Source organism: Panthera onca, chromosome A1 (assembly GCF_046562875.1).
Source record: "Panthera onca isolate mPanOnc1 chromosome A1, mPanOnc1 haplotype 2, whole genome shotgun sequence".
In the NCBI taxonomy this organism is placed as follows: Eukaryota; Metazoa; Chordata; class Mammalia; order Carnivora; family Felidae; genus Panthera; species Panthera onca.
The window spans coordinates 4,029,543-4,053,565 of record NC_138339.1 but is presented as its reverse complement, the minus strand read 5'-3'; the positions used below and the strand labels follow the sequence as shown (position 1 = coordinate 4,053,565).

The following is a 24,023-nucleotide window of genomic DNA, read 5'->3' as shown; positions in this document are numbered from 1 at the left end:
TGAACAAACAGCACGCGCTCCCTTCCACAGCGGCCTCCTTCCTGCACGCAGCGGGTTCTTCCCTCTCAGAGCCAGCCGCCTGCCCGGGAGGGTCACTCGTCTCCTTTCAAGGCTCGCTCCCTCCGCCCAGCTCCCAGCTTGCCGGCCACGGCCTCAGAGGGACCGCTGCAGACAGAGTCTCCCCTGCTGTTCCGGCGCAAACCTCCACGTTGACCTCACTACACCTGCTCCAATTTCAGACGGCTGATTCACTGGGGGGCCGGGTTTTTCTCTCCCGGCAGCTCACAGGTCTTTGAGAACACAGCCCGGGCTGTCCGCTCCCCAGCTCCTCCCAGGGAGGCCCCAGCACGGAGCCCATGCTCAGTAAATACTGGTAGAAAGAACAACCCGCCAACAAAAAGCTTCCAAAGGGCAGCGCAGAGTTATTCATAAACGTCAATTATGTTTGTTATAACTGTTTTAAAAACACGAGGCAGGAGTGACAAAAGAGTTGTCGGATGTGATTTTTTAAAGGGCAGCAATATTCGTAAGTAAACAGAGAGGGGCCATCAGCACGTAATTACGCGGGATCCAGTGACGCCAAGAGCATCTCGGAGAACCGAGACCGGCTTGATAGCAGCACGTGGCGTATTTCCGTTTTGGAGCGGCCGTCTTCCCCTTGGTTAGAGTGGAGAATTTTCCATCTGTGGTGATAACACCCAGGGTCACCCTTCGCGGATCAGAACAACCACGCACGTGGCTTACTTTTTATTTTTTATTATAAAAAACACATACAAGAGTTTTAAGAAATGATGAATATAAGACAAATCGGAACCACGGTGAGTTATTAAACCCAACTTCTATGTACAAATACTACAATTCCGAAAGTGGAATATCATCAAATGTGAAACACATTATAGCACTGTCCATATGTACACGGCACACACAGAGACCCACCCGCGCTGGCCTCTGAATCGTTTAGATACACCTCGCGGACACGACCCTGCAAGTGACCTTTGCTCAGAGGCGCTCCCGGTCCTCCTAGAGTGACAGGGTTTTAAGGAACTGCAGAGACAGGAAGAAGACGCGCTACGACGGGGCCCGAAGGCTCTCCCCGGGTTCCCTCTCACCCGTGGCGCCCCCACCTGGAGAAACAATGGAACAGTCCGTTTCCAGCTAAGACCGCGGAAGAGTCTTCTAGCTCCTTCTTGGCCGATTTATTTTTTCCTAGTCAACCATTCCGGCGCAAAGTCCAAAATTAGCTCAGGAACCAAATCAATGCTTTTATATTAAATTCATTATAAAACGCCACTCAATTTTAAAAAGCGACTAAAAGGACACTTTCTGCAGCAAAAAAGGGCTAAGTTCAAGTTTTTGTTGTTTGACCAAGACACAATAATACAACCCACATGTCATGGAATCACAACAGCCTTAAGTGAAATGTATGCGGTTTGGGGGAGGGCGGCCCGGCCCCTGCTGGCTCCGGTGTCCTCGCCAGTGACGGGCGCGCCTGGACATCCTCTCCTCTGCGACGACGTTCCAAAGCCTCAGTCGGGACTCTGCGAGCTGACTCAACTGTCCGGACTCGGACACGCGAAGGCACTTCTCTAGACGCAGGGGCGCACGGCTTCTTAGCCCACCTCCTCGGCGCACAGGCAGCTGACTTCCTCCAGGCAGCTGAGCACCGCGGAGGGAACGCTGTGAGAGGTCTCTCTGCGCCAGGCTTCCAGGATGCGGGAGATCTCCGCTGGGTTGCTGGGACTCAGATCGCAAAGCGCGTACACAGCTGCTAGCTGTATGCCCCACGGTATATCTGCAAAGAATTTTCCTATCAGTCGCCACGCGAGAAAATGCCTGTTATTCAGAATCTGAATGCCGTAATCTGCGGAAACACTCTTCAAACACAGGTCACTTTCTGCCAGCAATGGAAAGTATCAGAGAAGAAACCCACGGTGAAAAAATTAATGAAGACCCATCCACACGTGGCAAGAAACACAACGGCAAGAGAGCCGTGTGCAGGCCGGCACCCAGGGCACGGCCGGGGTGTCCGGGCAGGAGGCTCCGGAAGGATCACGCTCCACATTTATGTCGCGATGGAAGGTGGATCCCGGAGCACCCCTCAGGTAAGTGATTGCATTACACAGCCACTGCAAGTGCGTGTAAAAGGGCTACTCTGAAAACGAACACAGACACGAGAGGAGAAGAAAAGCCCTCCCCGGGCCGCACTGCCCCCCCCCCCCCCCCATGTGCCTGAGAGAGGCAGAGGAAGGTAGGTTACAGCGAGGTCACAGACCACGTGTGCCAGGCTTCTTTCTCATTTAGCTTAAGTTTATTTACAAGTCCTTTAATGAAAATTTAATTTAGCTGAATTTCAGTTAAAACTACAATTCAAAGAACACAACATAAAACCCACATGTGCTCAAACGTCAGTTCTGAAACATAGCTTTAAAAATTACTCACCCCTCAAATAAACATTTTAAAAAGGCGGTGGGGGGCGGGGGGGGGGGGGGGTGGCGCCTGGGTGACTCAGTCTGTTGTGTGTCTGACTCTTGATTTCGGCTCAGGTCACGGTCCCAGGATCTTGGGATCGAGCCCGGTGGCGGGCTCTGGGCTGTGCGTGGAACCTGTCTGGGAGTCTCTCTCCCGCTCTCTGTGCCCCCCCCCCCCCCCCCTCACGCGCATGCCTTCTCTCGAAAATAGACACACATTTAAAAACATGAAAACCACGCATCTCCCCCAGCCGCCCGGCAGCGAGAGGTGCTCAGAGCAGGGCGCACAGTGGGAACTCACAAGAGGCTTAAAGGGGCCGCGAGGGACTCAGAACAGTCTCAGCGGACCCGGGTCCTACCTTCGTCCTGGGCGTGCTGAATAAACATGCCGATGACGGAGCTGATGCTTTTCACAGCAGACGGGAACCCTTCCTTCAAGCCCAACTGGCCCAACCGACCTGGGGGGAAACAAACCGAAACGTAAACGGTCTTTGGTTACATGACAACTCTTCCCGGGAATGTAAAATTCACGTTTTCTCTCTTCTGCCGTTCCGCACATTAAGGTGAAGGATCCTCAAGCCGAAACGGCTCCCTGTCCTCACCCGAGAGCGGGCGGAACAGGAAAGCATCGGGACGCCTAAAGCACCCCTTGTCCCGCTGGGGGGCGGGGGCAACGGTGGCCAGGATGACTAACCGTCCCTTCTTCCGGTCACACGAGGGCGGCACGCACGTGCGGCTTTCTCCCCCGAGGGAGCCGAGAGGGAGCTCAGCGGAGCGCGTGGTCTGGCAGGCTCCGCGCGACAGGGCTGACTTGTGCTGGGTCGGGAGGACCCAGGCGAGGCCGCGGCGCCGGCAGCCAGGTTCTGGACCAGCACCCTTCCGAGCGGCGCAGCCCTGGCCGTGCCGCAGCCCGGGAGCGCGCGGGCGTGGTTTGCACGGTCCCCAGGGTCCAAATGATTTTCACAGCGGAACAACGCGGACTAGGAGGCGACCTGCCTCTTCCCGATGCTGAGATAAGACCCAGGCTCAACACCAGCGCAGATCGGACGACTGGGTCCGCGGCACCGGTCACGGCAGCGGCTGCAAGGGGGCCACTGCTGCCACCAGGAGCTCCCGGTGAAAACAGCTACTTTCACGGAACGATGCCCCCTCCGAAGCACCAGCAGTTAGTCTTGCCGCGGCCAGCAGCCCGTAAGCTGCTGTGGGTGTGGGGGGCACACGGCACACGGGGGGGCCTGGCCAGGCTCGGGCCGGGGAAACGCACCGCGGGGGCTGCCTGAACCCGGAGGGAGGCGGTGCTCTTCCGAGACACGCCCACATTTCTCTGCCGAATGACTGACAACCTACAGCTATTCGGACCCAGACAGACCTGTTCTCAAAAACGAATAAAGCGAGGAAATTTATCACTACTGTCAGTGATAAAATGTGCGCTCTTGTGCCAAATTAGAATTTTGGAAAAACCCACCAGCCATCCTGCGCCTGACAACTTCAAAATTTAAGACTTCTCTGATGAGATCAGTGATGATATTAATGTCTGTTTTCTGGATGTTGTTGACGGCTGGAAGATCTGTGCAAATCAGTATTTTCCGAGGGAGCGAGCAGCGCGCCTTATAAAGTCGCCCTGGAGCCCTCAGGACCCGTGACCAGCGGGTGATGCGGCAGGAAGGCCCCCTGGTGACGGTTCAGACCCCACTCCATCCGTTTAGGGAGTCGGCACTTGTGAATTTTTACGTGGTGTCCCAGCATATCCACAATGATCTAAAAGGGCTATTAAAACACTCAGGAGCTCCGTACAAAGCTGGATTTTCTTTACACACTTCAACCAAAAAACCCACTGCAAGAACCCGGTACAGCACGGACAGGCCCTCGGATCCTGGCAGAAAAGAGGATCTGCCCCAAGATAACCTTCTCCTCGAGGTCGGTTTTGTTTGGCAACCACTTTCCACGGAGAATGTCATTTATGTTAACACCGGTTTATCATCACTGGCTTTAAGTGCTAACGGAAGCTCTCCCCCAGTCAGTAGGACCTGCAGTGACAAGCCCTGGGGGTCCTCACGGGGGGGGGGGGGGGGGGGGGGCACATCCCTCTGAAGGCGGAGGAAGCACGATGATGCCACGCGCCCAGCCCCGCCCACCTGGATCCCTCCTGTGTTCCGCGGTCCGTGGAGGTGGGCTTGCTTCGAGGTGGAACCCCGTTCCCTCCCTCCAGGCGCGGCCTCGTGGTCTCCGCCCCTCCTCTCTCACAGGAAGGGGATTCCGGACGAACTTGGGTGCCCTTTTATCCACGTCCTTTTTCTGAGTTTTTAGCACATCGCCCTGTAATCTCACTCTTCTGTGTCTGCGTTTTCTCAACTCTACACACACCCTCCGCTGTATCTATGTACGAACCCAGGCCACCAGCTTCGCTGCCATTTTGAACACGGAGAAACCGAGACCTAGGACACTGAAGGAACCTTCATCACTTAGCATTTCCTACAGGAACCAACTCAGTACTGGCTGCGTGCAGCCCAAATGCTGTCACAGACAGCTCGATAAATTCCTACTGATGGATGGATGCCTGGAAAATTTCGAATCCAGGATGAAACTACAGACATCTGGATAATTCCCGGGAAATCTCTCACCGAGGTTGAAAAGTAATGTACTTTAGAGATCAGGAATTTCCATCAGTGATCACTCAATTATCTGCTTCCAATTAGATCAAACTGCTGTCTGCCCCCATCTGTCCTCTGAGACAATCTACTAGGGGTGCTCAACATACACACGACAGCTGAGCAGGGGAAGGGCGTGTGCCAAACACAGACACGGGCTCGCTCAGCCCAGGATGCGCATGTCTTCCCAGATAATATAATGGCCCCTTTTCTTTAAATTAAAAGTGCTTACTGAACTGGATTTTATAAGCTCTTTAAATTAATGGAACTTTCAAGGATCAAATGATCAGTAATCATGAGTCGGAGGTAGGTGGCTTGGGGGAAAGACCTTAATGCACGAGAACAAAGATGAGAGACAAATCTGCCCTACAGACGGGAGAAACGGTCCCCCCAGAAGGAACCTGAGTCCAGGGGATTCGGCCCCGTGAAAACACAGGTAAGAAACACGGAGTTCACCTCGCTGTCAAAGGTAACAACCCCCAGCACTCAGGGAAGCATGAGGGAGGCAGCTGGGGGCCTGCGGGGAAGGTGACCGAGTAGCCCCCAGGGTTCCCTCAAGTCTGCAGGTGCAGGCAGGCCACGGAAAACAGGAGTTGAGGCGACGTCAAAGAAAGGGTGAAAGAAAGGCCTGGCAAAAGGCTGGGTGGAAATGGACAAGCAGAGGCTACTTCAGCCTGGCCTGCAAATGCCTGATGTGGGCAGTGCTCCCCTGGCTTCTAGGCTAAATACCAGGTGGGCCCCGGAGGGTTCCTCAGCTCTTAGGGGCAAAGGTGGCGCTACACGGCTTTGCACTCGACCGAGTCCAGCAGCAGACAGACTTCTGTCTCCGCTCGGCCACCTTCAGCAAGACCTCAGACGAGGGCTTGACCTTCCCTAGCCTCACCGCTGCCCTGAAATGAGCAGACTGAAGCAGGTTCTACCACTTCTCCACATCCCCCTTGATCTAGAACAACCCAAACACTCCCCAAAAGGCTCTAATACGCTATCACTCGAGCACGTCAGAAGAAACCCCACTTACTAATCATGTAGGACCACCTGCGGACAGCACTGTTCATCCCCCCATCCAACGTTAGGTGACCCCCGGCTGTTCTGACAGAAAGCGTCGTGGGTTTCCCATGGAGTGAAAATTCATTTGGGATTTTGCCAGTTTGGAAATAAAAATAAAGACGACTCCTCTATTCTTTGAATGATGAGTGTGTCACTATTAGGAAAATCACGGCTCACCAGGTTGTGTGCCGAATTTTATAGCGTCAGCTTCAGAAACCGCAGGAAGGTTCTCTAATGGAGTTTCCTCTCGGAAACGGCTCAGACTCCAAATGGGACAGCCGTGCAGGGGGTCCGTGCACATCCGGCCGGGACACAACTTCTCAGAGCTCTGCAGCTCTAGAGAACAGGCCTCACCCGTCTCTGTCCCCACCCCCCGCCCCCATCGCCCAGCGCCATGGCTTCAGCGCCCACAGACGGCCAGAGCTGGCCAAGCTGAGCCACCCTCTCTGGCACCGGCCTCTGCCCGCCGGCCCTCCCCACACCCGCCTCGGGCAGGGACGCCGCGGCGGCTACGCCGGGTGTCTGCAGACCCAAGGAGAATCCTCCAGGCCCGACCCTGCGCTTGTTTTCACCCTTAGCACATCCTAGCTATCCACCCTCTGAATCACACTCATGTGTTTATATATTACCATCTCCTCCCGTAACGCTGTTAAGTACGCGTCATCGTTTACTCCTAGCTTATGTAACTTCATTACATATGGCTGAACTATGTAAGTGTACACATATTCTTTAAGAAGCTTCTCAGGGAATCTGGACGCCCGGCCAAAGGTGGAAGGCACGGACTCCGGAGAGCCAGCCTCAGGGGCGAAGCACGTGTGGGGCCGACCCTCCACCACAGGTGCACGGGGACCGCACGGAAGCCACCAGAAGCGCAGCCCTCCGCTCTCCCACGCCCGCTTCCTCTCCCGTCACAACCACAAGTGTGTAAATGGACAACCTCCTGCAACAACAGTGGCAAAAATCACACAGTGTTTTGTAAGCGTGACTTCAAAAAGTTTCGTGTTCGTTTCAAAATCCAAAGATACTTTATGGAGGTTGATATATGTATTTATAGACTTAACATCTTTTCCTAATTTTTTCTTCAAGAAGGTTTCTCGGTTGAAAATAAATCAGTTCAAACTATGAACATCTGTAAGAGAAGACGCTACCGAAAGGAGAATGTGCAGACACACACGCGGCCCGTCTGCCGTCCCCTGGCCCTCGTGTCCTTCCTGCTTCCTGCTGTCGCGGACTGTCCCGGGGGCCTGCAGGGAGGGGCTCTGCAGGGCCCGTGTGGCGGCAGCGCCCACGGAGCCGCTCGCCCCCTCCACCACCCACGCCTTATTCATCTCTGCAGGTGGCTCCCTTCCTCCACAGTCGCGGGCAATCACTCCGGGCTCGCACGCTTCACTCCAAGTGTATTTTCTGTCCTTTCCAGTGAAATTAGAGTCTTCCTTGAAAGCAGGTTGCCGTCTTGAACCATTTTACACATTTACTTAGCGCAAGGTTCTTAGGTTTGCATGTGAAGCAGATACAGAGCAGGAATCCTTCTTGCCGAGACGGTAACAAAAGCAGCCACAGACAGCTCTAAGTAGAAGACTTACTTAGACAAAGTAAATAATACTCTCAAACCTTCTTTTGAGCGGTACTGTCTTGAAGTTCTAAATAATTCAACTCTAGAGATACTTGAAAGTCGCAGGAAGTACCTTCAAGGATCTGAGGGGCTACAATGCAGGTTATCAGACGAACCTTGTTTGTTGTGTGTCGGGGGGCAATGCTACATGCTGCAGACAGAGAAGTCAGTTCCGAGTAAGGAGAGCCTTCTGAAAGGTAACAGATGTCATCACGTAAATCCCGCAGGGCTTAGAGAGCACCTCATCAGAGATGAGGCAAAGAGGAAAAAATGACTAACACTAAGAAATAAAAATCTGTGGGAGACAGGGAGGAGCAGAACCAAAAAGCCACTGAGGTCCTCCTTATCTGAGAGGCCTCATTTAAAATACGTTTAAACAACGATTTTCATTCCTACATATCAGCTTGGAGGAAAACAAAGTTGGTTCCCAGTCACGGCACCACAGGACGTGACCCTGCCGAGGCAAACAGGAAAGAACCCGGGTGCCTGGCGGGGAGGCAGCCGACTTTCAGGAACCAAATGAGACCAGAGTGTCCTTTAGAGCAACTCTGTGCCCCGGCTGGCATAGGGCAGTGTGTGCCTGTGCGGCTACGAACAGTACGAACTGAGAAGCACACGTTCAATCATACACAAAATATACTGGCACGAAAACTTCATCTCTGGCAGAGTGGGATAAAACAAGAATTTGTAAGAGTAGGAGTAAGGAGAGTAAGTGAGAAAATATCTACTGTGATGGTAATAAAGTCACTCGTTATGGTCAAGTTTCCCCCAACGTATATTATTACACCTTTATTCCCCTACCAAGATACAATCAATAACAAGAAAAGGCTTAATAAAACAGACAACTCACCAATCAGCCTCAGAATTGATGCTATAATAATGTCGGGAGTATATGCAATGTTTGCATGTCCTTTTCGGTATTTTATCCACTTATCCATGACGGGCCACAGCTCTTTACTACAAAACAGTAACAGCACACGTGCGTGTTTATGTACATGTGCAGGAAAAGAACGTATGTGTGTCACCGCTCAGATATCAACAACTTGAAACTGGCCCATAAAAGACAGACAATCAGTCAAGAAAAGGGACTTCTTAAAAAAAATTTCATTTGTTTATTTATAAAAACAGGCTCCATGCCCAACGTGGGGCTCGAACTCACAACCCTGAGATCATGAGGCACACACTCTACCAAGTGAGCCAGCCAGGCGCCCGAGAAGAGGGATTTCTGAAGATGTAACTTTTTAGGTTAAAATGAGAACAGTGACGGGAGGCTCACACACTCTCCAACTATTCGGGGCGCCTCTGCCCACACTGGCTTCAAAGAGGCTACAAATAGCTATGTTTGCATCTTGATTCTGTTTCCGCCCTTTTCACAAGGCTTTGAGTGGAGAAGCTGAACGAGGTCTCCAGGTCCCAGAACTGGCGGCGGTGGGGGTCCGGATTTTCACTGGGACCCTCCAGACGTGCGCGTGGCCTCTGTGTCCTAGAAGCCTAGCATGTCCTCGGAGGAGCACAGAGCTCAAGAAAACCACGTTTTCGAAACTTTCTACTGACTGAAACACTGCCAATCCTCTTTGCTTTCTCTCCTTCCAAAACCCGATTTCCTTCTTACATAGCATTTGTAGTATTCGAAAAGCTGAGTGACAACACACAGGAGAATAATGTAACTTAAAAGTGCCCCAAATAGCACATTTGCAGAGAATGTTACTCCACTAATTCTGGATTTTTCTTTCCACATGCTTCTCCACGTGCACGTACGTAAAAACCTGGGGAGGGGGACCACAGCGCTTAGGGCTCCGGGACTGGAGTTGCTCAGGCAGAGATCCCGGCCTTCCACACCCTGTCCTCACGCCCAGCAGGGGGCACTGGCCAAAGGACCTCTGGTGAGAATCACTTCCAGTGGTCTCATCGGTCACCCTGCCCACTGGGCTCCCACCAAGAGCCAGGGGATGAGGCCCACAGGAGGTCCGCGTGCCTTTCCTGACAGCACTGGGCAGACGGCTGTCACTTCCTTACTTGTCAGCAAAGGACTGTGAGATGCCGTCATGTCACTACCCGAGCATCCGCTTGTAGCTGTGTATTTTAATACAGCCGTACCTCGTTATACAGAAGTACCATCGTTCAATTTCCTACTGTTTCACATTTACGAGTATAATCTTTCCCTAGTGTTAAGGAGAAAAAAAGGAGAGTACACTTTCCCACAGAATACATTCAAGTATCTCCAGGATACGGACTATCAATCCTTTGTGAATCCTTTTTCGTGTCATAAACTCCTTTAAACCAGCCTTTCTGGGGCGCCTGGGTGGCTCAGTTGGTTGAAGTGTCCAATTCTTGATTTTGGCTCGGGTCATGATCTCACGGTTCGTGGGAACAAGCCCTGCATTGGGCTCTGCACTGACAGGGCAGAGTCTGCTTGGGGTTCTCCCCCTCCCTCGGGCCCTCCCCGCCCCCACACGACCCCCCTATGCACGCACACGCACACACGCACACACACACACACTCTCTCTCTCTCAAAAATAAATCACCTCAAATAGATAAATTAATTAATTAAATAAAATCAAAAGACCCCCCAAACCCTTAGCCTTTCTAAGTCAGGTCCCCAGACAATTACGATCTAATAAGAACTGTTTGAGCAGCTATTTTCTCCTTTCCCCCACCTCCCGGTCTCCCAAAGATGGCAAGCTGCCAGTGCCAGAATTCTCCAGGCCCAGAGAAAGGCAGATTCGTTACATAAAACAGACGCCTGGGACTCCGTTCTCTCCTGAAAGGCCAGGTGAGGAGAGCCACTAATCTGGGCTCTCACTCTGCCTGTTCGCGTGGGTTTTCCCAAGTATTTGAAAGTTAAGATGCCATCGTCACACTTCATCCTACGCTACTGGCTGAGCACTTCCCTCAGTGGACACTGCTCTGCATGCCGGCTTGTGCCAGTGAGCCCACACCCCTCCTCCAGGAGACTCCTTTCCCCTTGGGACAGAGGTGGTAATAAAACAATCTACGGGAAGAAGTCACAGGCACCACAAAAAAACAAAGCAGAGATGTGACGATAATACGAGTCCTTCAAGGGTAGTTTTGCCAACTCTTACCCAAATCAAGATGTCATTTGTACATGTTTCCGCTGCCTTCAACAGCAAAATCTGCTCCAACCAAATTCAGCAACCATTCAACAGACTACCTTCCAATCCAACACCCCAGCTCTGAGTCAGTGAAACGGCCGTACCTTATAATGTTATCATGTGTCCAAATCCATTTCTGGTGGCAGCACAGCAGGTCAATGGCAAATATGTACTCCCAAGTGTTATCACTCAAATCCTCACCAAATTTTTCACTGGACTGGAATTCTGTTTTTGGACACAGCTGTATGGTCAAAAGCAGCTTAGAAACCATGAAACCCACATCCACAGGAGCATTCTAGCAAACGAAAAAAGAAAAAAACAAAATACAATTTAGACTTTCAAATACAGCACCTTTCATTTGTAATCTTGAGTGTAACAAGCATCCCATGAATAATCATTTAATTTTAAGACACCTTTTGAAAGCTGTATTTGAATAAGGAACTACGTTTATCTTAGTCATAATACTTGTCCTAAGCTGATTATAAACCAGTGGTGGGTAGGCCACAAAAAAAGCTCCAGGCGGGATGCAGAATCCAGTTAGGTAGAAAACAGAGCAGCTGCAATCCAGATAGAAATGCAAATTGTCATTACCTCAAAGCAAACAATTAAAAAGTTATAATAAAAATTTTTTTTTAACTTCAAAAAAGTCCTTTAAGTTCTAACATCTTCCTGACCCTAGATATCAGTCTTGTTACAGAAATTGATAAAATTTAGTCACCCAGTACTGGACTCCTTGACCTGGCTTCATTCACACCTACGCACATCTGTTGATATTTACCCACGTCCTTGTACCTATTGGCGGTCTGAACGCTCCTTGCTGCTGAACAGTTCTCCATTACATGACGGACCAGTGTGCTTATCCACTCACCTACTGACAGGCTTCTGGGCTATTCCGGCCTCAGGTGATGCGTGAGAATGCTGCTGTGAACACACATGTCTTCGTGTGGACGTTAATTCGACTTCTTGGATAAATACCTAACAGTGGACTTACAACTTTTTCTTTCTCGTCCTATTTTCTATTGGGTTTTGTTATCAACGGTAAATAGGAAGCTTTCAATCTTTTCTTATACTTGCAAAAGACTAGAGTAACTTAGTTCTTTATAAGGTGAAGCAAAATTCAGGTGGAGCCTATACATGCTTTTTATGTTTTACATCAACTTTTCCAGCTCTTCTATAAACGTTAGCTGACAACACTGTCTCTTCAAGTGTTCTGCCCCAAAACCAAATCTGATACTGTTTACTTTGTTAGAAACCGTCCTTGGCTTCCAAATCTGCCGCCATAGTTGTGGCTAGTGGTCTTCTCGCACTCTTTATCCTACGACCGTAGTTCTATTTTCTTTCTCGTTTTGAAATCTTCAATATTTTCCCTTTTCTCTTTTTTCATTAGTCCGACCTGAGAGCTATCTGTTTTGTTACTATTTTTTAAAGGCAATGTGTTTTTCTTCTATGTGTTTTCTTTTTGTTCACTGCTTCATACCTTTTAAGCTATATTCTTTTTTTTTTCAGATTGCTTCTCATATTTTTAATTTTTAAAATAATTATCAGCCACTTTATCAGTTTAATAATGAAAACACTCAAACTATGTTAGTGAGTGTAAGTTTTCCCAAAACTAGAGATCCTTGGTATGAAGGGTTTTCCTTTTCAATGATCTGCGAAACACTGACTTTACTTTTGAGTTCCTTATTCCCCAATTGTCCAGGATCATATATGCCAACTTTCAAGATGAGCGGGGGAGGGCACAGAGAAGGAGACACAGAATCGGAAGCAGGCTCCAGGCTCCGAGCTGGCAGCACAGAGCCCGACGCGAGGCTGGAACTCACAGACCGCGAGATCATGACCTGAGCCGAAGTCAGATGCTTAACCTACGGAGCCAGCCAGGTGCCCCGGGAATCTTCACTTTTTAAGAATTAAGGTTTTCACGTAACCAAATTCATGATGGGTCTGCACATGTGCTATAGGCAAACAGAAAAATTAATATTCTTCATTCAAGTTTACTTTACATATTAATGAATTCCAGTGTGTCTACTGCTTTTTGTCTCTCTGAGAGAGAAAATCTGCAAGTCTTGTACTATAATGGCATTCTTCCCCCAAGTATTACTCGTTTTTGTATACCTTGCACTTGATATTTTTATTTGATATATGGCAAACACATTTCTTAAAATTCTGCTTTTTTCATAAAGAATGTCTTTTATCATCAAATCACCCGTATCTGGTTTCATCCCGAACAGGCCAGAGGAGCAGGCTCCAGTGCACAAGCAGGGGGACCAGGCAGGGGCACGTGGCCCCGCAGGGGACCTGGGGGTGGAGGTGTGATGGTGGCCATCGCGGTCAATGGCTGGAGACGGAAGGGCCCTTCTGACTCAGTGACTGATGGGAATCTGATGATGCCTCCCAGGACTACACTCTGCTTTGTCTAGACAAGTTGCCAAACAGATAACAGACTTGCTTTTAAATATTTCCTTAACTTGTATCCACCAGTAGCCCTTTCCTGTACTTTCCATAAGAAAATAGAAGTCTAACGAATATTAATATCAAAAAGCACCAAAAAGGAAAGCAAAACGGCATATAAAATTCGACTACGTGCATGGGCCAGGATAATATTAAGAGGATATTAATACACAGTCATTTAAAAACAAACCAAAGTCAACCCCTCACTGAATTCGACATCTCTTCGAGTTTCCCACTGGCAATTCAACATCCAGAGATTCTCATTCGATAGAAGCTACACACAAAGGAATGCAAGCTAGATGCCATATTAGCACTCAGATACCAAATAAACACATAGGGACAAAGTACTGAAATAAAGAGAAATCGCATCGACCAAAAAGAAAAAGAGAGTACAGGTTGAAAAAATTCAAAACGAGGACTTGAACTTTTTCACCTCACCATTTTTTTTGCCTCTCCAAGTGCCTACTGCAGACAGCCCCTCTGAGCCCTGCACACATACACGTGGACTTCACCAGCCGTAAACCAGTGGACAGAAGAAACTTTTGTTAAATTAACGCAACACGTTAAGTCTACACTTCTTCCCAAGCTGGCCCGTGCACATTTCCCGAACTAAATGCATAAGCTTGGGCTAAAATGGTATTTTAAAGGATCTCATACAAAGAGGAATGTCTCTGAAATGCTGGTGAACGAGTACGACCCGAGTGAGTACATTCACGTAAGATCTACGAGACGAGCAGCACGGTTATGAGAATAAGTAAAAGCCAGCCTCACCTTTTCCCAGTTGAGGAATGCTCTCAGACAGTTCCGAACCTCTCCTTTCGCACGCTGCCTGGCAACCAGCTGCATTGCTTTATTAATCACCGACTGGGAAATAAATATATCATGCCACATGTTTGCAATGAACAAAGTCAATTTTTCTGATTCCGGAAAATCTATGAGAAAGACAGACAGACGATAAACCTTTACATCTGATCAAGTGAATAAGTTACAAGCTAAGAACAAATTTTAATAACTGTGCTTGTGCCTCGCGAGGCCTCTGTACAGTGAAGGGAGGGAGCCCGAAGAGGCCCCGGCCGCAGTTATTTCAAAATCTGCTTCCTTCTCCCGCAAACCCTTCGCTCTGGTAAACCTTCCTTAATTACATTTTAACCATGACAGCTCAGATACACCACTGAACAATGAAAAGAGCCACGGAATCCAAAACACGAAGCCAAGGCAAACCGCTCTCTCCAGATTCTCCAACCCTAGAACCTTCCCGTTTCTTAAGCGTCATTTCAGGCCAGTTTTTATGCATCTGTAAGACAGAACTCACCGGTACAACACTTTTATAAAAGGCTTTCGACTTGGAGAGATGTTTTTATACACTGCGGAGGACGATCTTCTATCGTGAATGCTCTTGCCCACGTCTGGCTTTGTTTAATCAACCTAAGCCACGTACAGCTCACACACAACAAAATGCACCCTTTTCAAGCAGACGGTTTGGTGAATGAATGGATCTGTGTGGCCCCCACCGCAATCAATTTAAGAACATTTCCGTCACCCCAAATTCCCATGGTCTGACCCTTTCCAGTGCGTCACTTAGTCCCAGACACAGACAACTCTGATCCGCTTACTGCCACTTTCAATGAGTTGCTTTTTCTCAAATACGTACGAACGGGTTCGGACGGCACGCACTCCTTTCCGTCCGGCTCCCTGACTCCACAGAATGTTTCTGCGGTTCACCCGTGTTGCCACGCACATCAGTGGTCCCTCGCTTTGCGTGGCCAAACAGTGGTCAACTGCTTGATATAGCACACTCGTTCCTTCACCTGCTGAGGGATGTGGGCTTCCAGCCACAGGCCCCTGCAGATGGAGACGCTACGAACAACCGCGAGCCGGTCCAGTGAGCGTATGTCTCTACTTCTGTTAGGGAAGGACCTACGAGTGGGATTCCTGGGTCATTTGGTAAGTGAGTATTTGAATTCTATAAGAAACTGCCAGTGTTTTGCGACGTGGCTGAGCCAGCCAACACAGACTTTTACCCTGTTTGGCAGGAAGCGCATCTCTCCCGTTTCCTGTTGTATCTCACCTAACGCTGCAACGTGTTGAAAGAGCAGACGACCAAAGCATGAACTCCCTGCACTCTCTTGATGTGTTCTTCCTGAAATCTTGGGTCCTGCCCCAGGACCTCTGCACATGCCGCTTCCTCTGCCTGGCGTTCTCTCCCTCGCTTTTCTTGGATACACTGCCTGGCATCTTGCCACCTCAAGCTCAAAGGTCACTCTGACAAGGAGAGCTTCTCTGACCCCACAGACACTCACAAATCCTCCCTCCACAGCACTATTCGTTCACTCATTCAACAGATACTCCGTGACTGTGGACAGTGCATTGCTCTGGAGTCGGAATAAATGGGGACAAGACGAAGTTCCTCCTTTACGGAGCATGCAATCTAGTGGAGGAGAAAGACAAACAGATTCAGACACGATGGAAGCGGGGGTGAGGGCCATGCAGAAAACGCCAGGAGAAAGACCGCAGGAGTCCGTGTGGGAGGTACCACGTGAGCCCCGAGAAAGCTAAAGGGAAAGCTTCCCAGGGGAGGAACCTGTGCCCACGAGCCTGAGGGGAGCGGGCTGAACCCCGGAGGGGGCTCAGCAGAGGGCACGCAGCTCGCCTCTCTCCTGCCCACCACTGACGATGCCCTGCATGAGCCGGGGTCACGTTGGCTTGTGCGCATCTGGGTCGGGCTGTGGCCACCACCCAAACCCGAGGCCTGGCACGCACCCCGTTACCACTGCTGAGGAAAGCAGGGCCTGAGAGAGTAAACAAGGCGAGGGAGAGGGCGACACACAGCAGTCTCACTCGCAGCCCGGCAGGCGGCGGACATGTCCCGTCACCCGATGCACACACCCCCCCAACCCCCCCCCCGGAAGATTAAAAGATTAAAGGTTAAAAATCTTCACGATCCAGGTCAGACTTTCTGGGCTGCAGTCAAATCACATTTATGCGCTGTGTCACCGTTCACAAACATTGCCACCGATGACGTGTGATCAGGAAGGGGGCTTCTGTGCCGACCCGTCCGTGGGGACAGAGGGAGCGGAGGGGCGACGGGGCCCAGGGGAGCCCTCCTAGGGTTCCACGTCTCTGGTCCTCGTCTTGTGGGCTTTACGGCTCCGTTTCAGACGCCGCCTCTTCCAGCCAGCGGCACGGCAGCACGCTTTGACACCCACCTTACAAAACCATCCTCCCGTCTCGTGTGGCCCACACCTGACTCTTGAGTGGCTACACTAGGAACAGACAGACACACATCGTGACGACACTCTATGCACAAGCAGGAACACAGGTGCTGCTACGAGCAGGCCAGCCACGGAAACTGCCCCCCAGGCAACGAGGCACGGCTTCACCCGGCCAAGGCTCTTCACGGCCTCGGGGAAACGCACCAACGTCCTGCGTATTTGCAAAGATACACAGCGATCCCTCGGCTGCAAGTACAGACCCAGTGTCGCGGGGAAAGTACACAGATGTCAACACAAAACGACCACCGTGTGAACGCACCTTCCTTCAGTAGGCTGTAGCAAAACAGGCGGGCTCGCTCCAAGTCTCCCAGTTGCCGGCATATGCCCACGTACACCCTGCAGAGGGCGTGGATGTAACTGCGCTCCAGGGAGATCTTCTGAATCTTCAGTTCTGAGAGGATGGAGTGAAGCAAGCACTCTGCTAGATGCTGGGTCGAGACACAAAGAGAAAACACAACGTGTGCCGACATTTCGTCTGCTTACTAAACAACGGCTACAACTTACAGATGAAGTCTGTCTGTCGGGACCACACAACGTGCCCCGGAGCAGCAAGCAGAGGAGAGCGGTGACTGCGGAGGACAACCCGCCTCGCTCGGCCCGGTGAGCCACGCGGAGCGGGGGTCAGGGGCCGCGGCCGCGGGCTGCCTGCAGGTGCCACAGGCCGCGCCCGAGCACGCCTGGGCCCCTGAAGCCGCTACCTCCCCACCAAAGTCCACTTCCTTGCTTTTCGCCGAAGTAACTCTCTGATCTACTCCAGTTCCTGTTTTCTGAACTCCTTTAGATCTTAAAAACACCGGGCAACGTTTGTCTTGCTTTGGAAGAAGGGCGTTAAATAATTTGATCCATTTGTTCGTTTCAAACGAACCTCCCGAAGTCACTCGCACTGCTCTCGCGCTTTCTGAAAGTACGCGACCCAGGAAAACTACGTGCGTGTTTCTACCACTCCACTGCGAAGAGGTGCGGGTAGGCAACACGGCAGGGGCACCGGAAGGAATCCGCACAAGGTGTCAACACGGGTACTCAGAAGACACAGCCCTGTGAAGGCCCCACTAAACCACCTGTCGGTCTACACGATGCTCCCATTTCTGTTCCCCCCATCTGGAAGCCAGCACATGGTCGGGCTTCGTGCGTGACGTACATCAAGGGAGGGACGGGAAACCCCGCGCTATCTTTGTGAAAGACGCTCACTCTCGGGTGTGTATATGGTGCAATTCATGGAAAAGAAAGGCTCCACCACAGGAGACAAATCTGCTGCTTTGAAACAAATCATTTTGAGCCTTTCAACAGGCCAGAATCGATGGAAAATGTGCAACGGTGGTCCTGACAGACACTTTTTTCCTTCCAAATTATCAGGTATTTGATAAATACAAATGATCAAATCTCCACTGCCTTATCACATCCCACGTGTATAAAATGCTGACTAGAAACCAAGTATGGGTCACAATGTGGACACGGGTAACTGTCCACCTCTGGAATAAAAGTCCTGTTCAGGGCCATCTGCCACCGGGCTGCGAGCAGACAGCCTGTCTCCGAGCACATGCAGTTCCTAACGCTCGTACAGAAAAGTTCCACGTACCTTTTTAGTCGTGCTGAATTCGTGAACAACTTCCTTCTCTTGATCTCTCATTACGGGCTTTTTGGAGATATTTCCCACATACACGTGACTCCGGATGACAGGCAGGAGATCAAAAGACGACTCTGCAATCTTCTTCAGCGCGTCAGCTATGGCTTTGTCGTGGGACTCTACAGTTTCTTTCGGGTTTGGAGGCAACTGTGAGGCTGTGCTGACGGTCAGAAGAGCACTTCTCTCCTCCTCTGTCGTCATGCCTTCAGCCTGAGGGAGGCTCCTCCGGACGGTCTTGTGGACTCCTTCTGCAGCGGCGCTCCCGGGTTCTGGTTCTGGGGACCCGCTGTCCAGCCGCAGTCTCTTAGCGCTCCTCAGCGTAGATGCAGACAACGTCCTTTTCCCACCTGAGTCCTGGTGAGTCCCCGTATCTTTGGACTTATCCTGACTGCAGTCACTCCCAGAGCTGCCCCCCGTTTTCACAAAGGCGGTTGACGTTGACGTGATTGCTTTGAATCCTGTGATGGCGCCGACGGGCCCTGCTAAGTTCTTACAGTCAGCAGGTGGGCCCCGGGCGAGCTGAATGTTCCCTTTGAGGATGTTGAGGGTGCGGGCCCTGGCAGACAACTCCGGGTACATGCTGTCAAGGATTTTGACGGAATTCTCCTGGGGTCCGGCCACAGCCGCATGGGCAGAAGCGAAGGGGGGAAGGCGGCCCGGCACAGGGAGGGCATGCTTTGGCGTCGCAGCACAGAACTGCAGGGGAGACGACAGGATCCTCTCGCCGGCTGCTGCGGTGGATGGGGACGGGGACGTGCGCGGGGGCGAGGGGCATCCGGGCTCTTCCGGCAAAGGAGACATCGCAGGAGGCACCGGGATTTCACACAAGGGAGAAATGGGGCCGATGGGAGAGGCGGGGGAGGAAGGAGTGGAAGTGGCTATCAGAGGAGACACCGGCCGGGAAGTCCGGGGAGGGGTGGCAACCAAAGGGGCAAGCAAGGGTGGCAGAGGGGGCCCCACCTCCTGCCGTATTTTACTCAGGGTGTCAGAACAGTCCGTGGGGGTCGACGTGTCCGCATTGGCTAGGATGGTCTGAGTTTGATTTCTCTGGGTTTTTGCGTTCTCTCTTTCCCCTAAAAATGACTGGGAGCCTTCACTCTGATTAGCTTCAACTCTGCTTGAAGCTGAGGTCTTTGCTGGCTTGTTTGACTGATCTTTGTTGGTCACCTTGGATCGATTCTTATTCTTGCCAAACGGCTCTAGTTTTGAGTTAAAATACGTGTGATCGGACGCAACCACCTGAGACTCGAAGTTCTGGTCGTAGATTTCGGAGCTAAGCCTCACACTAGGTTTGACCGGCCTGTTGCGCAAGCGACTTTTATCGAAGTTGGTGCTCTGACTACTGCTGGAGATTTCTTCCTGGGCACCCGGGAGGCTGCCGCCCTGGGGCTCCGGAAACGCAAGGCCAGGGTGACCGGTCTCTGGAGACTTGTCCACAGCAGTGACGGAGATGAAACCGGCTCCCGGGCCTCCCGGCTCCGGGGAGACAGCGATGTCCTCCGGAGTGTCGCACAGTATAACCTGGTCCACGTTTGGCATGAGAGCCACCCCGTTGATGATGGTCCAGTGGTCCCCCTTTTCAATGACTAGATTCTGATCCTTGTTGATCAGCACATTGATGACCTCGGAGGTCACCGTAGAGATCTGGCACTGGAATGTCGTTTCTGCCTCCCCTTCGGCACCGCGCTCCGCCGTCTGCCCCGCTCCCGAGTCGGCGTGCAGGGCTGAGGGCTCCGCCGCTTCTGACAGGCCCTCCTCCCCACCACGGTTCGGGCTGGTGACGTGGGAAGCGGCCTCGGGTCCGCCGGGGGCGCTTCCGTTCCCCGCGGGACCGCCGCCGGGAGAGCCGCCCTCGCCGGCCAGGCCGGCTGCTGGAGGGGGCGTACCCGTGGGCAGTGGCGAGGGGTCCCCTGCTTCCCGAGGTGGGCCGTGCTCTCGGACGGGCCCGGCGGTCACGGCGTCGTGCACGTTGAAGAGCACGAAATCGGCAGCATCCTCTCCGGCGGGGCCCTCGCAGCTGGCCTGAAGCTCCTGTCCGATCTTGGTGAGGACCTCTGACAGCGTTTCCAGAGAGCGCCGAGAGAGCCGCCGCGTGCCCCGCAGGGGCCCGTCCTCCTCCTCGGATTCGAGCCACTCTTCCGGGGTTTCGAGCGCTTCTTCGTCACACAGCTGCTTCCTGTACTTTTCTCCTGATGACTCACCTGGCTTTAACTCTTTGCTCATGTCCTTACTCAGGGTTCCTTTGCTAGAACATTCTGAAACAGAGTCCCCGGAACTATAATCTCTCAACTGACAACTTTCGAGAAACATGACGACCTCGGACGTAGAAAGTCCGTCTATCTCCGACAGAGTACTGATGTTGAAGTCCTGCAGGGCCGAGGTCAGACACCCCACCTCCACGGAGGGCTTGCTCTCGGCCGCGCCGGCCCCCAGGGCTCCCCCACCTTCCCCGGAGGTGCTGGCGGCCCCGTGCCGGGCGGCCCCCGTCACGGCCTCGGGCTCGCTCTCGCCCTCGCTGCAGCTGGGCGCCTCGCTCTCTTCCACCTCCGTGTCGCCGCCTCCCGCCTCCCGGATGCCCGTGTAACAACACGGGGCCGCGGCCAGGGCACCCGGAGGGACGCCGCGCGTCTCTTCATCTTTTCCGAGACCCGCCGACGGGAGCGCCGTCCCGGAGGTGCCTGGGTCTCCGGGAGAAGCGCCGCCCGGGGTCGGCGACGGCAGCTCCAGAGACCCCCTCAGGCTCTGCCGCCCGCCAGGAGGGTCCTCGGGCACGGCCAGGGCCCCCCCGCCAGATCTGCCCGAGCCCCCACACGGTGCTCCTGCACCAGGAAAGCTTCTCGACACGGGTGCCGGCGTGGCCGGAAGGCGTCCATCCACAGGCAGCCCGGACGAGTCCAGATTCGGGGCATGGAGGAGCAGACCTTGCTCCTGTACTGCTTCCGGTGCCGAGGCTCCCATCAGGACATCCTGGTTCGGGACTGGGATCTTTTCACAAGAGAAAGACAGTTTGCTACCTGTGGAACAGTGAGGATTTTCTACAGGTAAAGAACCGCTGGGAAAACTGAAATCTAATTTTCTCCTTGAGGCAGAAACTTGTGGCGAGGTCCCCCCCGTAGCAGCCGCCCCCGGCATATTCCAGGCCGGGTCCTCTCTCTCTCCACCACGTCCCGCTCCAGACGCCGTCACGAAGGCAGGCTCAGTCCTCTGCGGCCCCCAGTGCTCTGACCGAGCCCCGTGTGCCGTTTCGGGTCTGGCCTGCTTGGTGATCACCGAAACTTGGTTAGGCAACAGTGACGGAGCGGCCCTGAGCCCCGCGGGGTTATTTCCTCTGGCAAGTTCAGGCCTGGACGCGGGTCCCCTGTTTTCTAAGGCTGGCACTGCCTTTTGTAACTGACGGTCAGTCTTGTGTTCGTGTTCTGATTTAGCTCTCAGCCTTTCCTCGCTACCTCTCCTTAACAGGTCACTCTGGTGCCAGGAAGGGCTTTTCCCGAAGCCAAAACCACTCTTGGTCAAGCCGCACTGAGACTCCACCAACGGCGTGGAATCCGCCCTGGTCAGGGAGGGCTCAGTTCTCGGACCCTGACTTCGACACTGTGCCTCTTTCGCAGCGTTTACAAACACCGACTGCGGAAGCGAACAGACTCTGGGCATGCCTTTCCCAACGTCTGTGCCCTCGACCTCACTGCTACTTAGGTTACTAAAATGTGATGGTCCCAACTCGGGGCTCAAAGCATACAAGCTGTTTTCCAGATGGTTCTCTCCGGCAGGACACTCTGGGGGCTCGGGCTGCAGGTCCAGCAAGGTGAAGGCCTCAGCTCGTAGCTTCTGTTCTGAGCGCTGCAGCTCGGTGGGGGCGGAGTCAGGAGGAGGGCGTGCATCAGAGGAAGGCTGGGAGTCACTGCACACGGACGATGCCCCCGAGGTAGGAGAGGAAGAAAGCCTGGCGTCAACACCGAGCCCCGTGGTGCCCACTGTGTGACCTGCGTCGTCTGCTGGTTCAGGCGAGGCTCCTAAAATGAACCTCCGAACATCTCTGTCTTTTCCCAATACCCTACACATTCCCTGAAAGTGGTCAGAAATGGGTACATGATCCGATTCAAAAGGGATTTCGTTTGTCAGTGTCCACGTGGTAAACTGGGGTTTGGGCGATCCTATCATTTCGGACAGCAGGCTCTTTCCTTCAGATTCCACGAGGTCACCGAACGGTCTGCTGCCGAGGGGAGGGTGATGCACGTCAGCCCTCCAGGGGGCCGCCGCCCCGTCCTGGACCTGGCGGCCAGACGTCCCCCCACACACGCTTCCTGCCGTGTCATCGAGCGTGTTCTCCGTCTGCACCGACTTGTCCACCTCGCGACCCTCTCTCGGTCTCTGCGCCTCATCTAAAATGCCTCTTTCCCTGTCACTCGTGGCTTCCGAGGACACTGCCCAGGGTTGCTCGCGAGCTAAAGCGCGTGTGGCTGAAGGCTCTCTCAGGGCCGCTGTGACTGTCCCAAACCCAACCGCTGTCACTCCGTTTACTTCCAGTGCAGTCAGAGTTCTGGAGGCTTCATGTGATGTGAGCTTTTCCTCCCGCGTATCCCTCCTTCCATCACTTCTTCTGGATGAGCCAAAGTAATGCGATTCAGACGTCTCATCTTCTGAAACAGACGCGGCAGAATTTCTAGGTTGGGACGACTCATCGTCGCTGGAATCCGTATACTCTCCAAAGTAGGTTTCCTGAAAAACGAAGGAGTTGTTCCCGTTAGTTAAGACTAACTGAACCGAGTGAACACAACTTACCAATTGCATGCATCACAGAACACACTCCTGCTTCCTGAAGAACCCGTAACACCCATCTGCAGAAGGAGCATCTCCTCGTGTGCAGCCCACAGGCGACGGGCGAGTGGCAGCGGGACACAGACAGCACTGCCTCGCCTCCACCCTGACCCTGTCCCAGAGCCCCACCCCCACCGCCGGCTCCTCCCACAACTCACAGCCCCACGTGGCCTGCGGTCTGTTCTCCTAAGGCCGGAACAGTCCCTCTCTCCAGCTCTTCCCCTCCGTTTCCTGGCACAACGGTGTCCAACTCGGGACGCACTGCCCTCTAGTCCCCGGCCTCCGGGTCACTCTGGCCCAGGCGCCCAGCTCCGGCCCAGCGCCACCAGTGTGGGCGGTGCACCTGGCCCCCGCTCTGGTGATGCCACGTAGACCTCTCGTGCCAACAGCCCCTCTCACCAGGCTGCACCCGGGGTGCCACTAACAAGCGGACGGGCTCCACTCTTTCAACGGTGCGCACACAACACTGCTCCTTCCCACACAACCCGCTCTCCGCCTCCGTTCCAGAAGCCCTCCACCACCCCTGGGCAGCCCCGCGGCCCGGGTGAACCGGCCCCCATCACACAGCACCTCCGGGAGAGCTACCTCCTCAACCGCGGGGCCTCATTCCACAAGGGAGACTACGGACCGGCGAAGAACAGCACGGACGTACGCTTGCCCCACCAAGCCAATCCTTTCCTCCCCCGAAATCTTAGGCACTTTTATCTGGTTCTCTTCCTGTCCTGCCACTCGTCCTCAACCTCCTCTCCTCTTCGATGTGGTCACCTACAGGCAGATGCGCTCCTGGGACCCCAGCCTCTGCTGCTACCCACCCACACCAAACAACCTCCCAGTCCCACGGCTTCTGTGACACCCCGAGGCTGGGGAGCCCCGACGTCTGGGCGCGCCGCAGCCTCCTCCCGGGCCCCACGCCCGTGGGCCTAACGTCGCAACGCACGTGTCGCCTGGAAACCCACGCACACCTCTATCCGCACCT

The 24,023-nt window shown here is 53.1% G+C and overlaps 1 protein-coding gene across 4 annotated transcripts in view; it reads right to left on the bottom strand.

Moving 5' to 3' along the window:
* Positions 1-740: 740 nt before the first annotated feature.
* ICE1 (interactor of little elongation complex ELL subunit 1) overlaps positions 741-24,023 on the bottom strand; it is a 56,834-nt gene continuing 33,551 nt past the window's right edge. Inside the window, exons 13-19 of one of the 4 annotated variants that reach the window (XM_078444234.2) lie at positions 18,185-22,948; positions 16,868-17,036; positions 14,108-14,268; positions 10,993-11,183; positions 8,626-8,732; positions 2,828-2,926; positions 1,500-1,792 (exon numbers count right to left, since the gene is read on the bottom strand). In XM_078444234.2, coding sequence (XP_078300360.2) covers positions 1,611-1,792; positions 2,828-2,926; positions 8,626-8,732; positions 10,993-11,183; positions 14,108-14,268; positions 16,868-17,036; positions 18,185-22,948 — 5,673 coding nt within the window. In that variant the 3' untranslated portion in view covers positions 1,500-1,610. Of the gene's footprint in view, positions 1,793-2,827; positions 2,927-6,112; positions 7,966-8,625; positions 8,733-10,992; positions 11,184-14,107; positions 14,269-16,867; positions 17,037-18,184; positions 22,949-24,023 lie in introns of those variants that run through there. The other 3 variants (XM_078444233.2, XM_060634328.3, XM_060634329.3) reach the window with 3 other exon arrangements.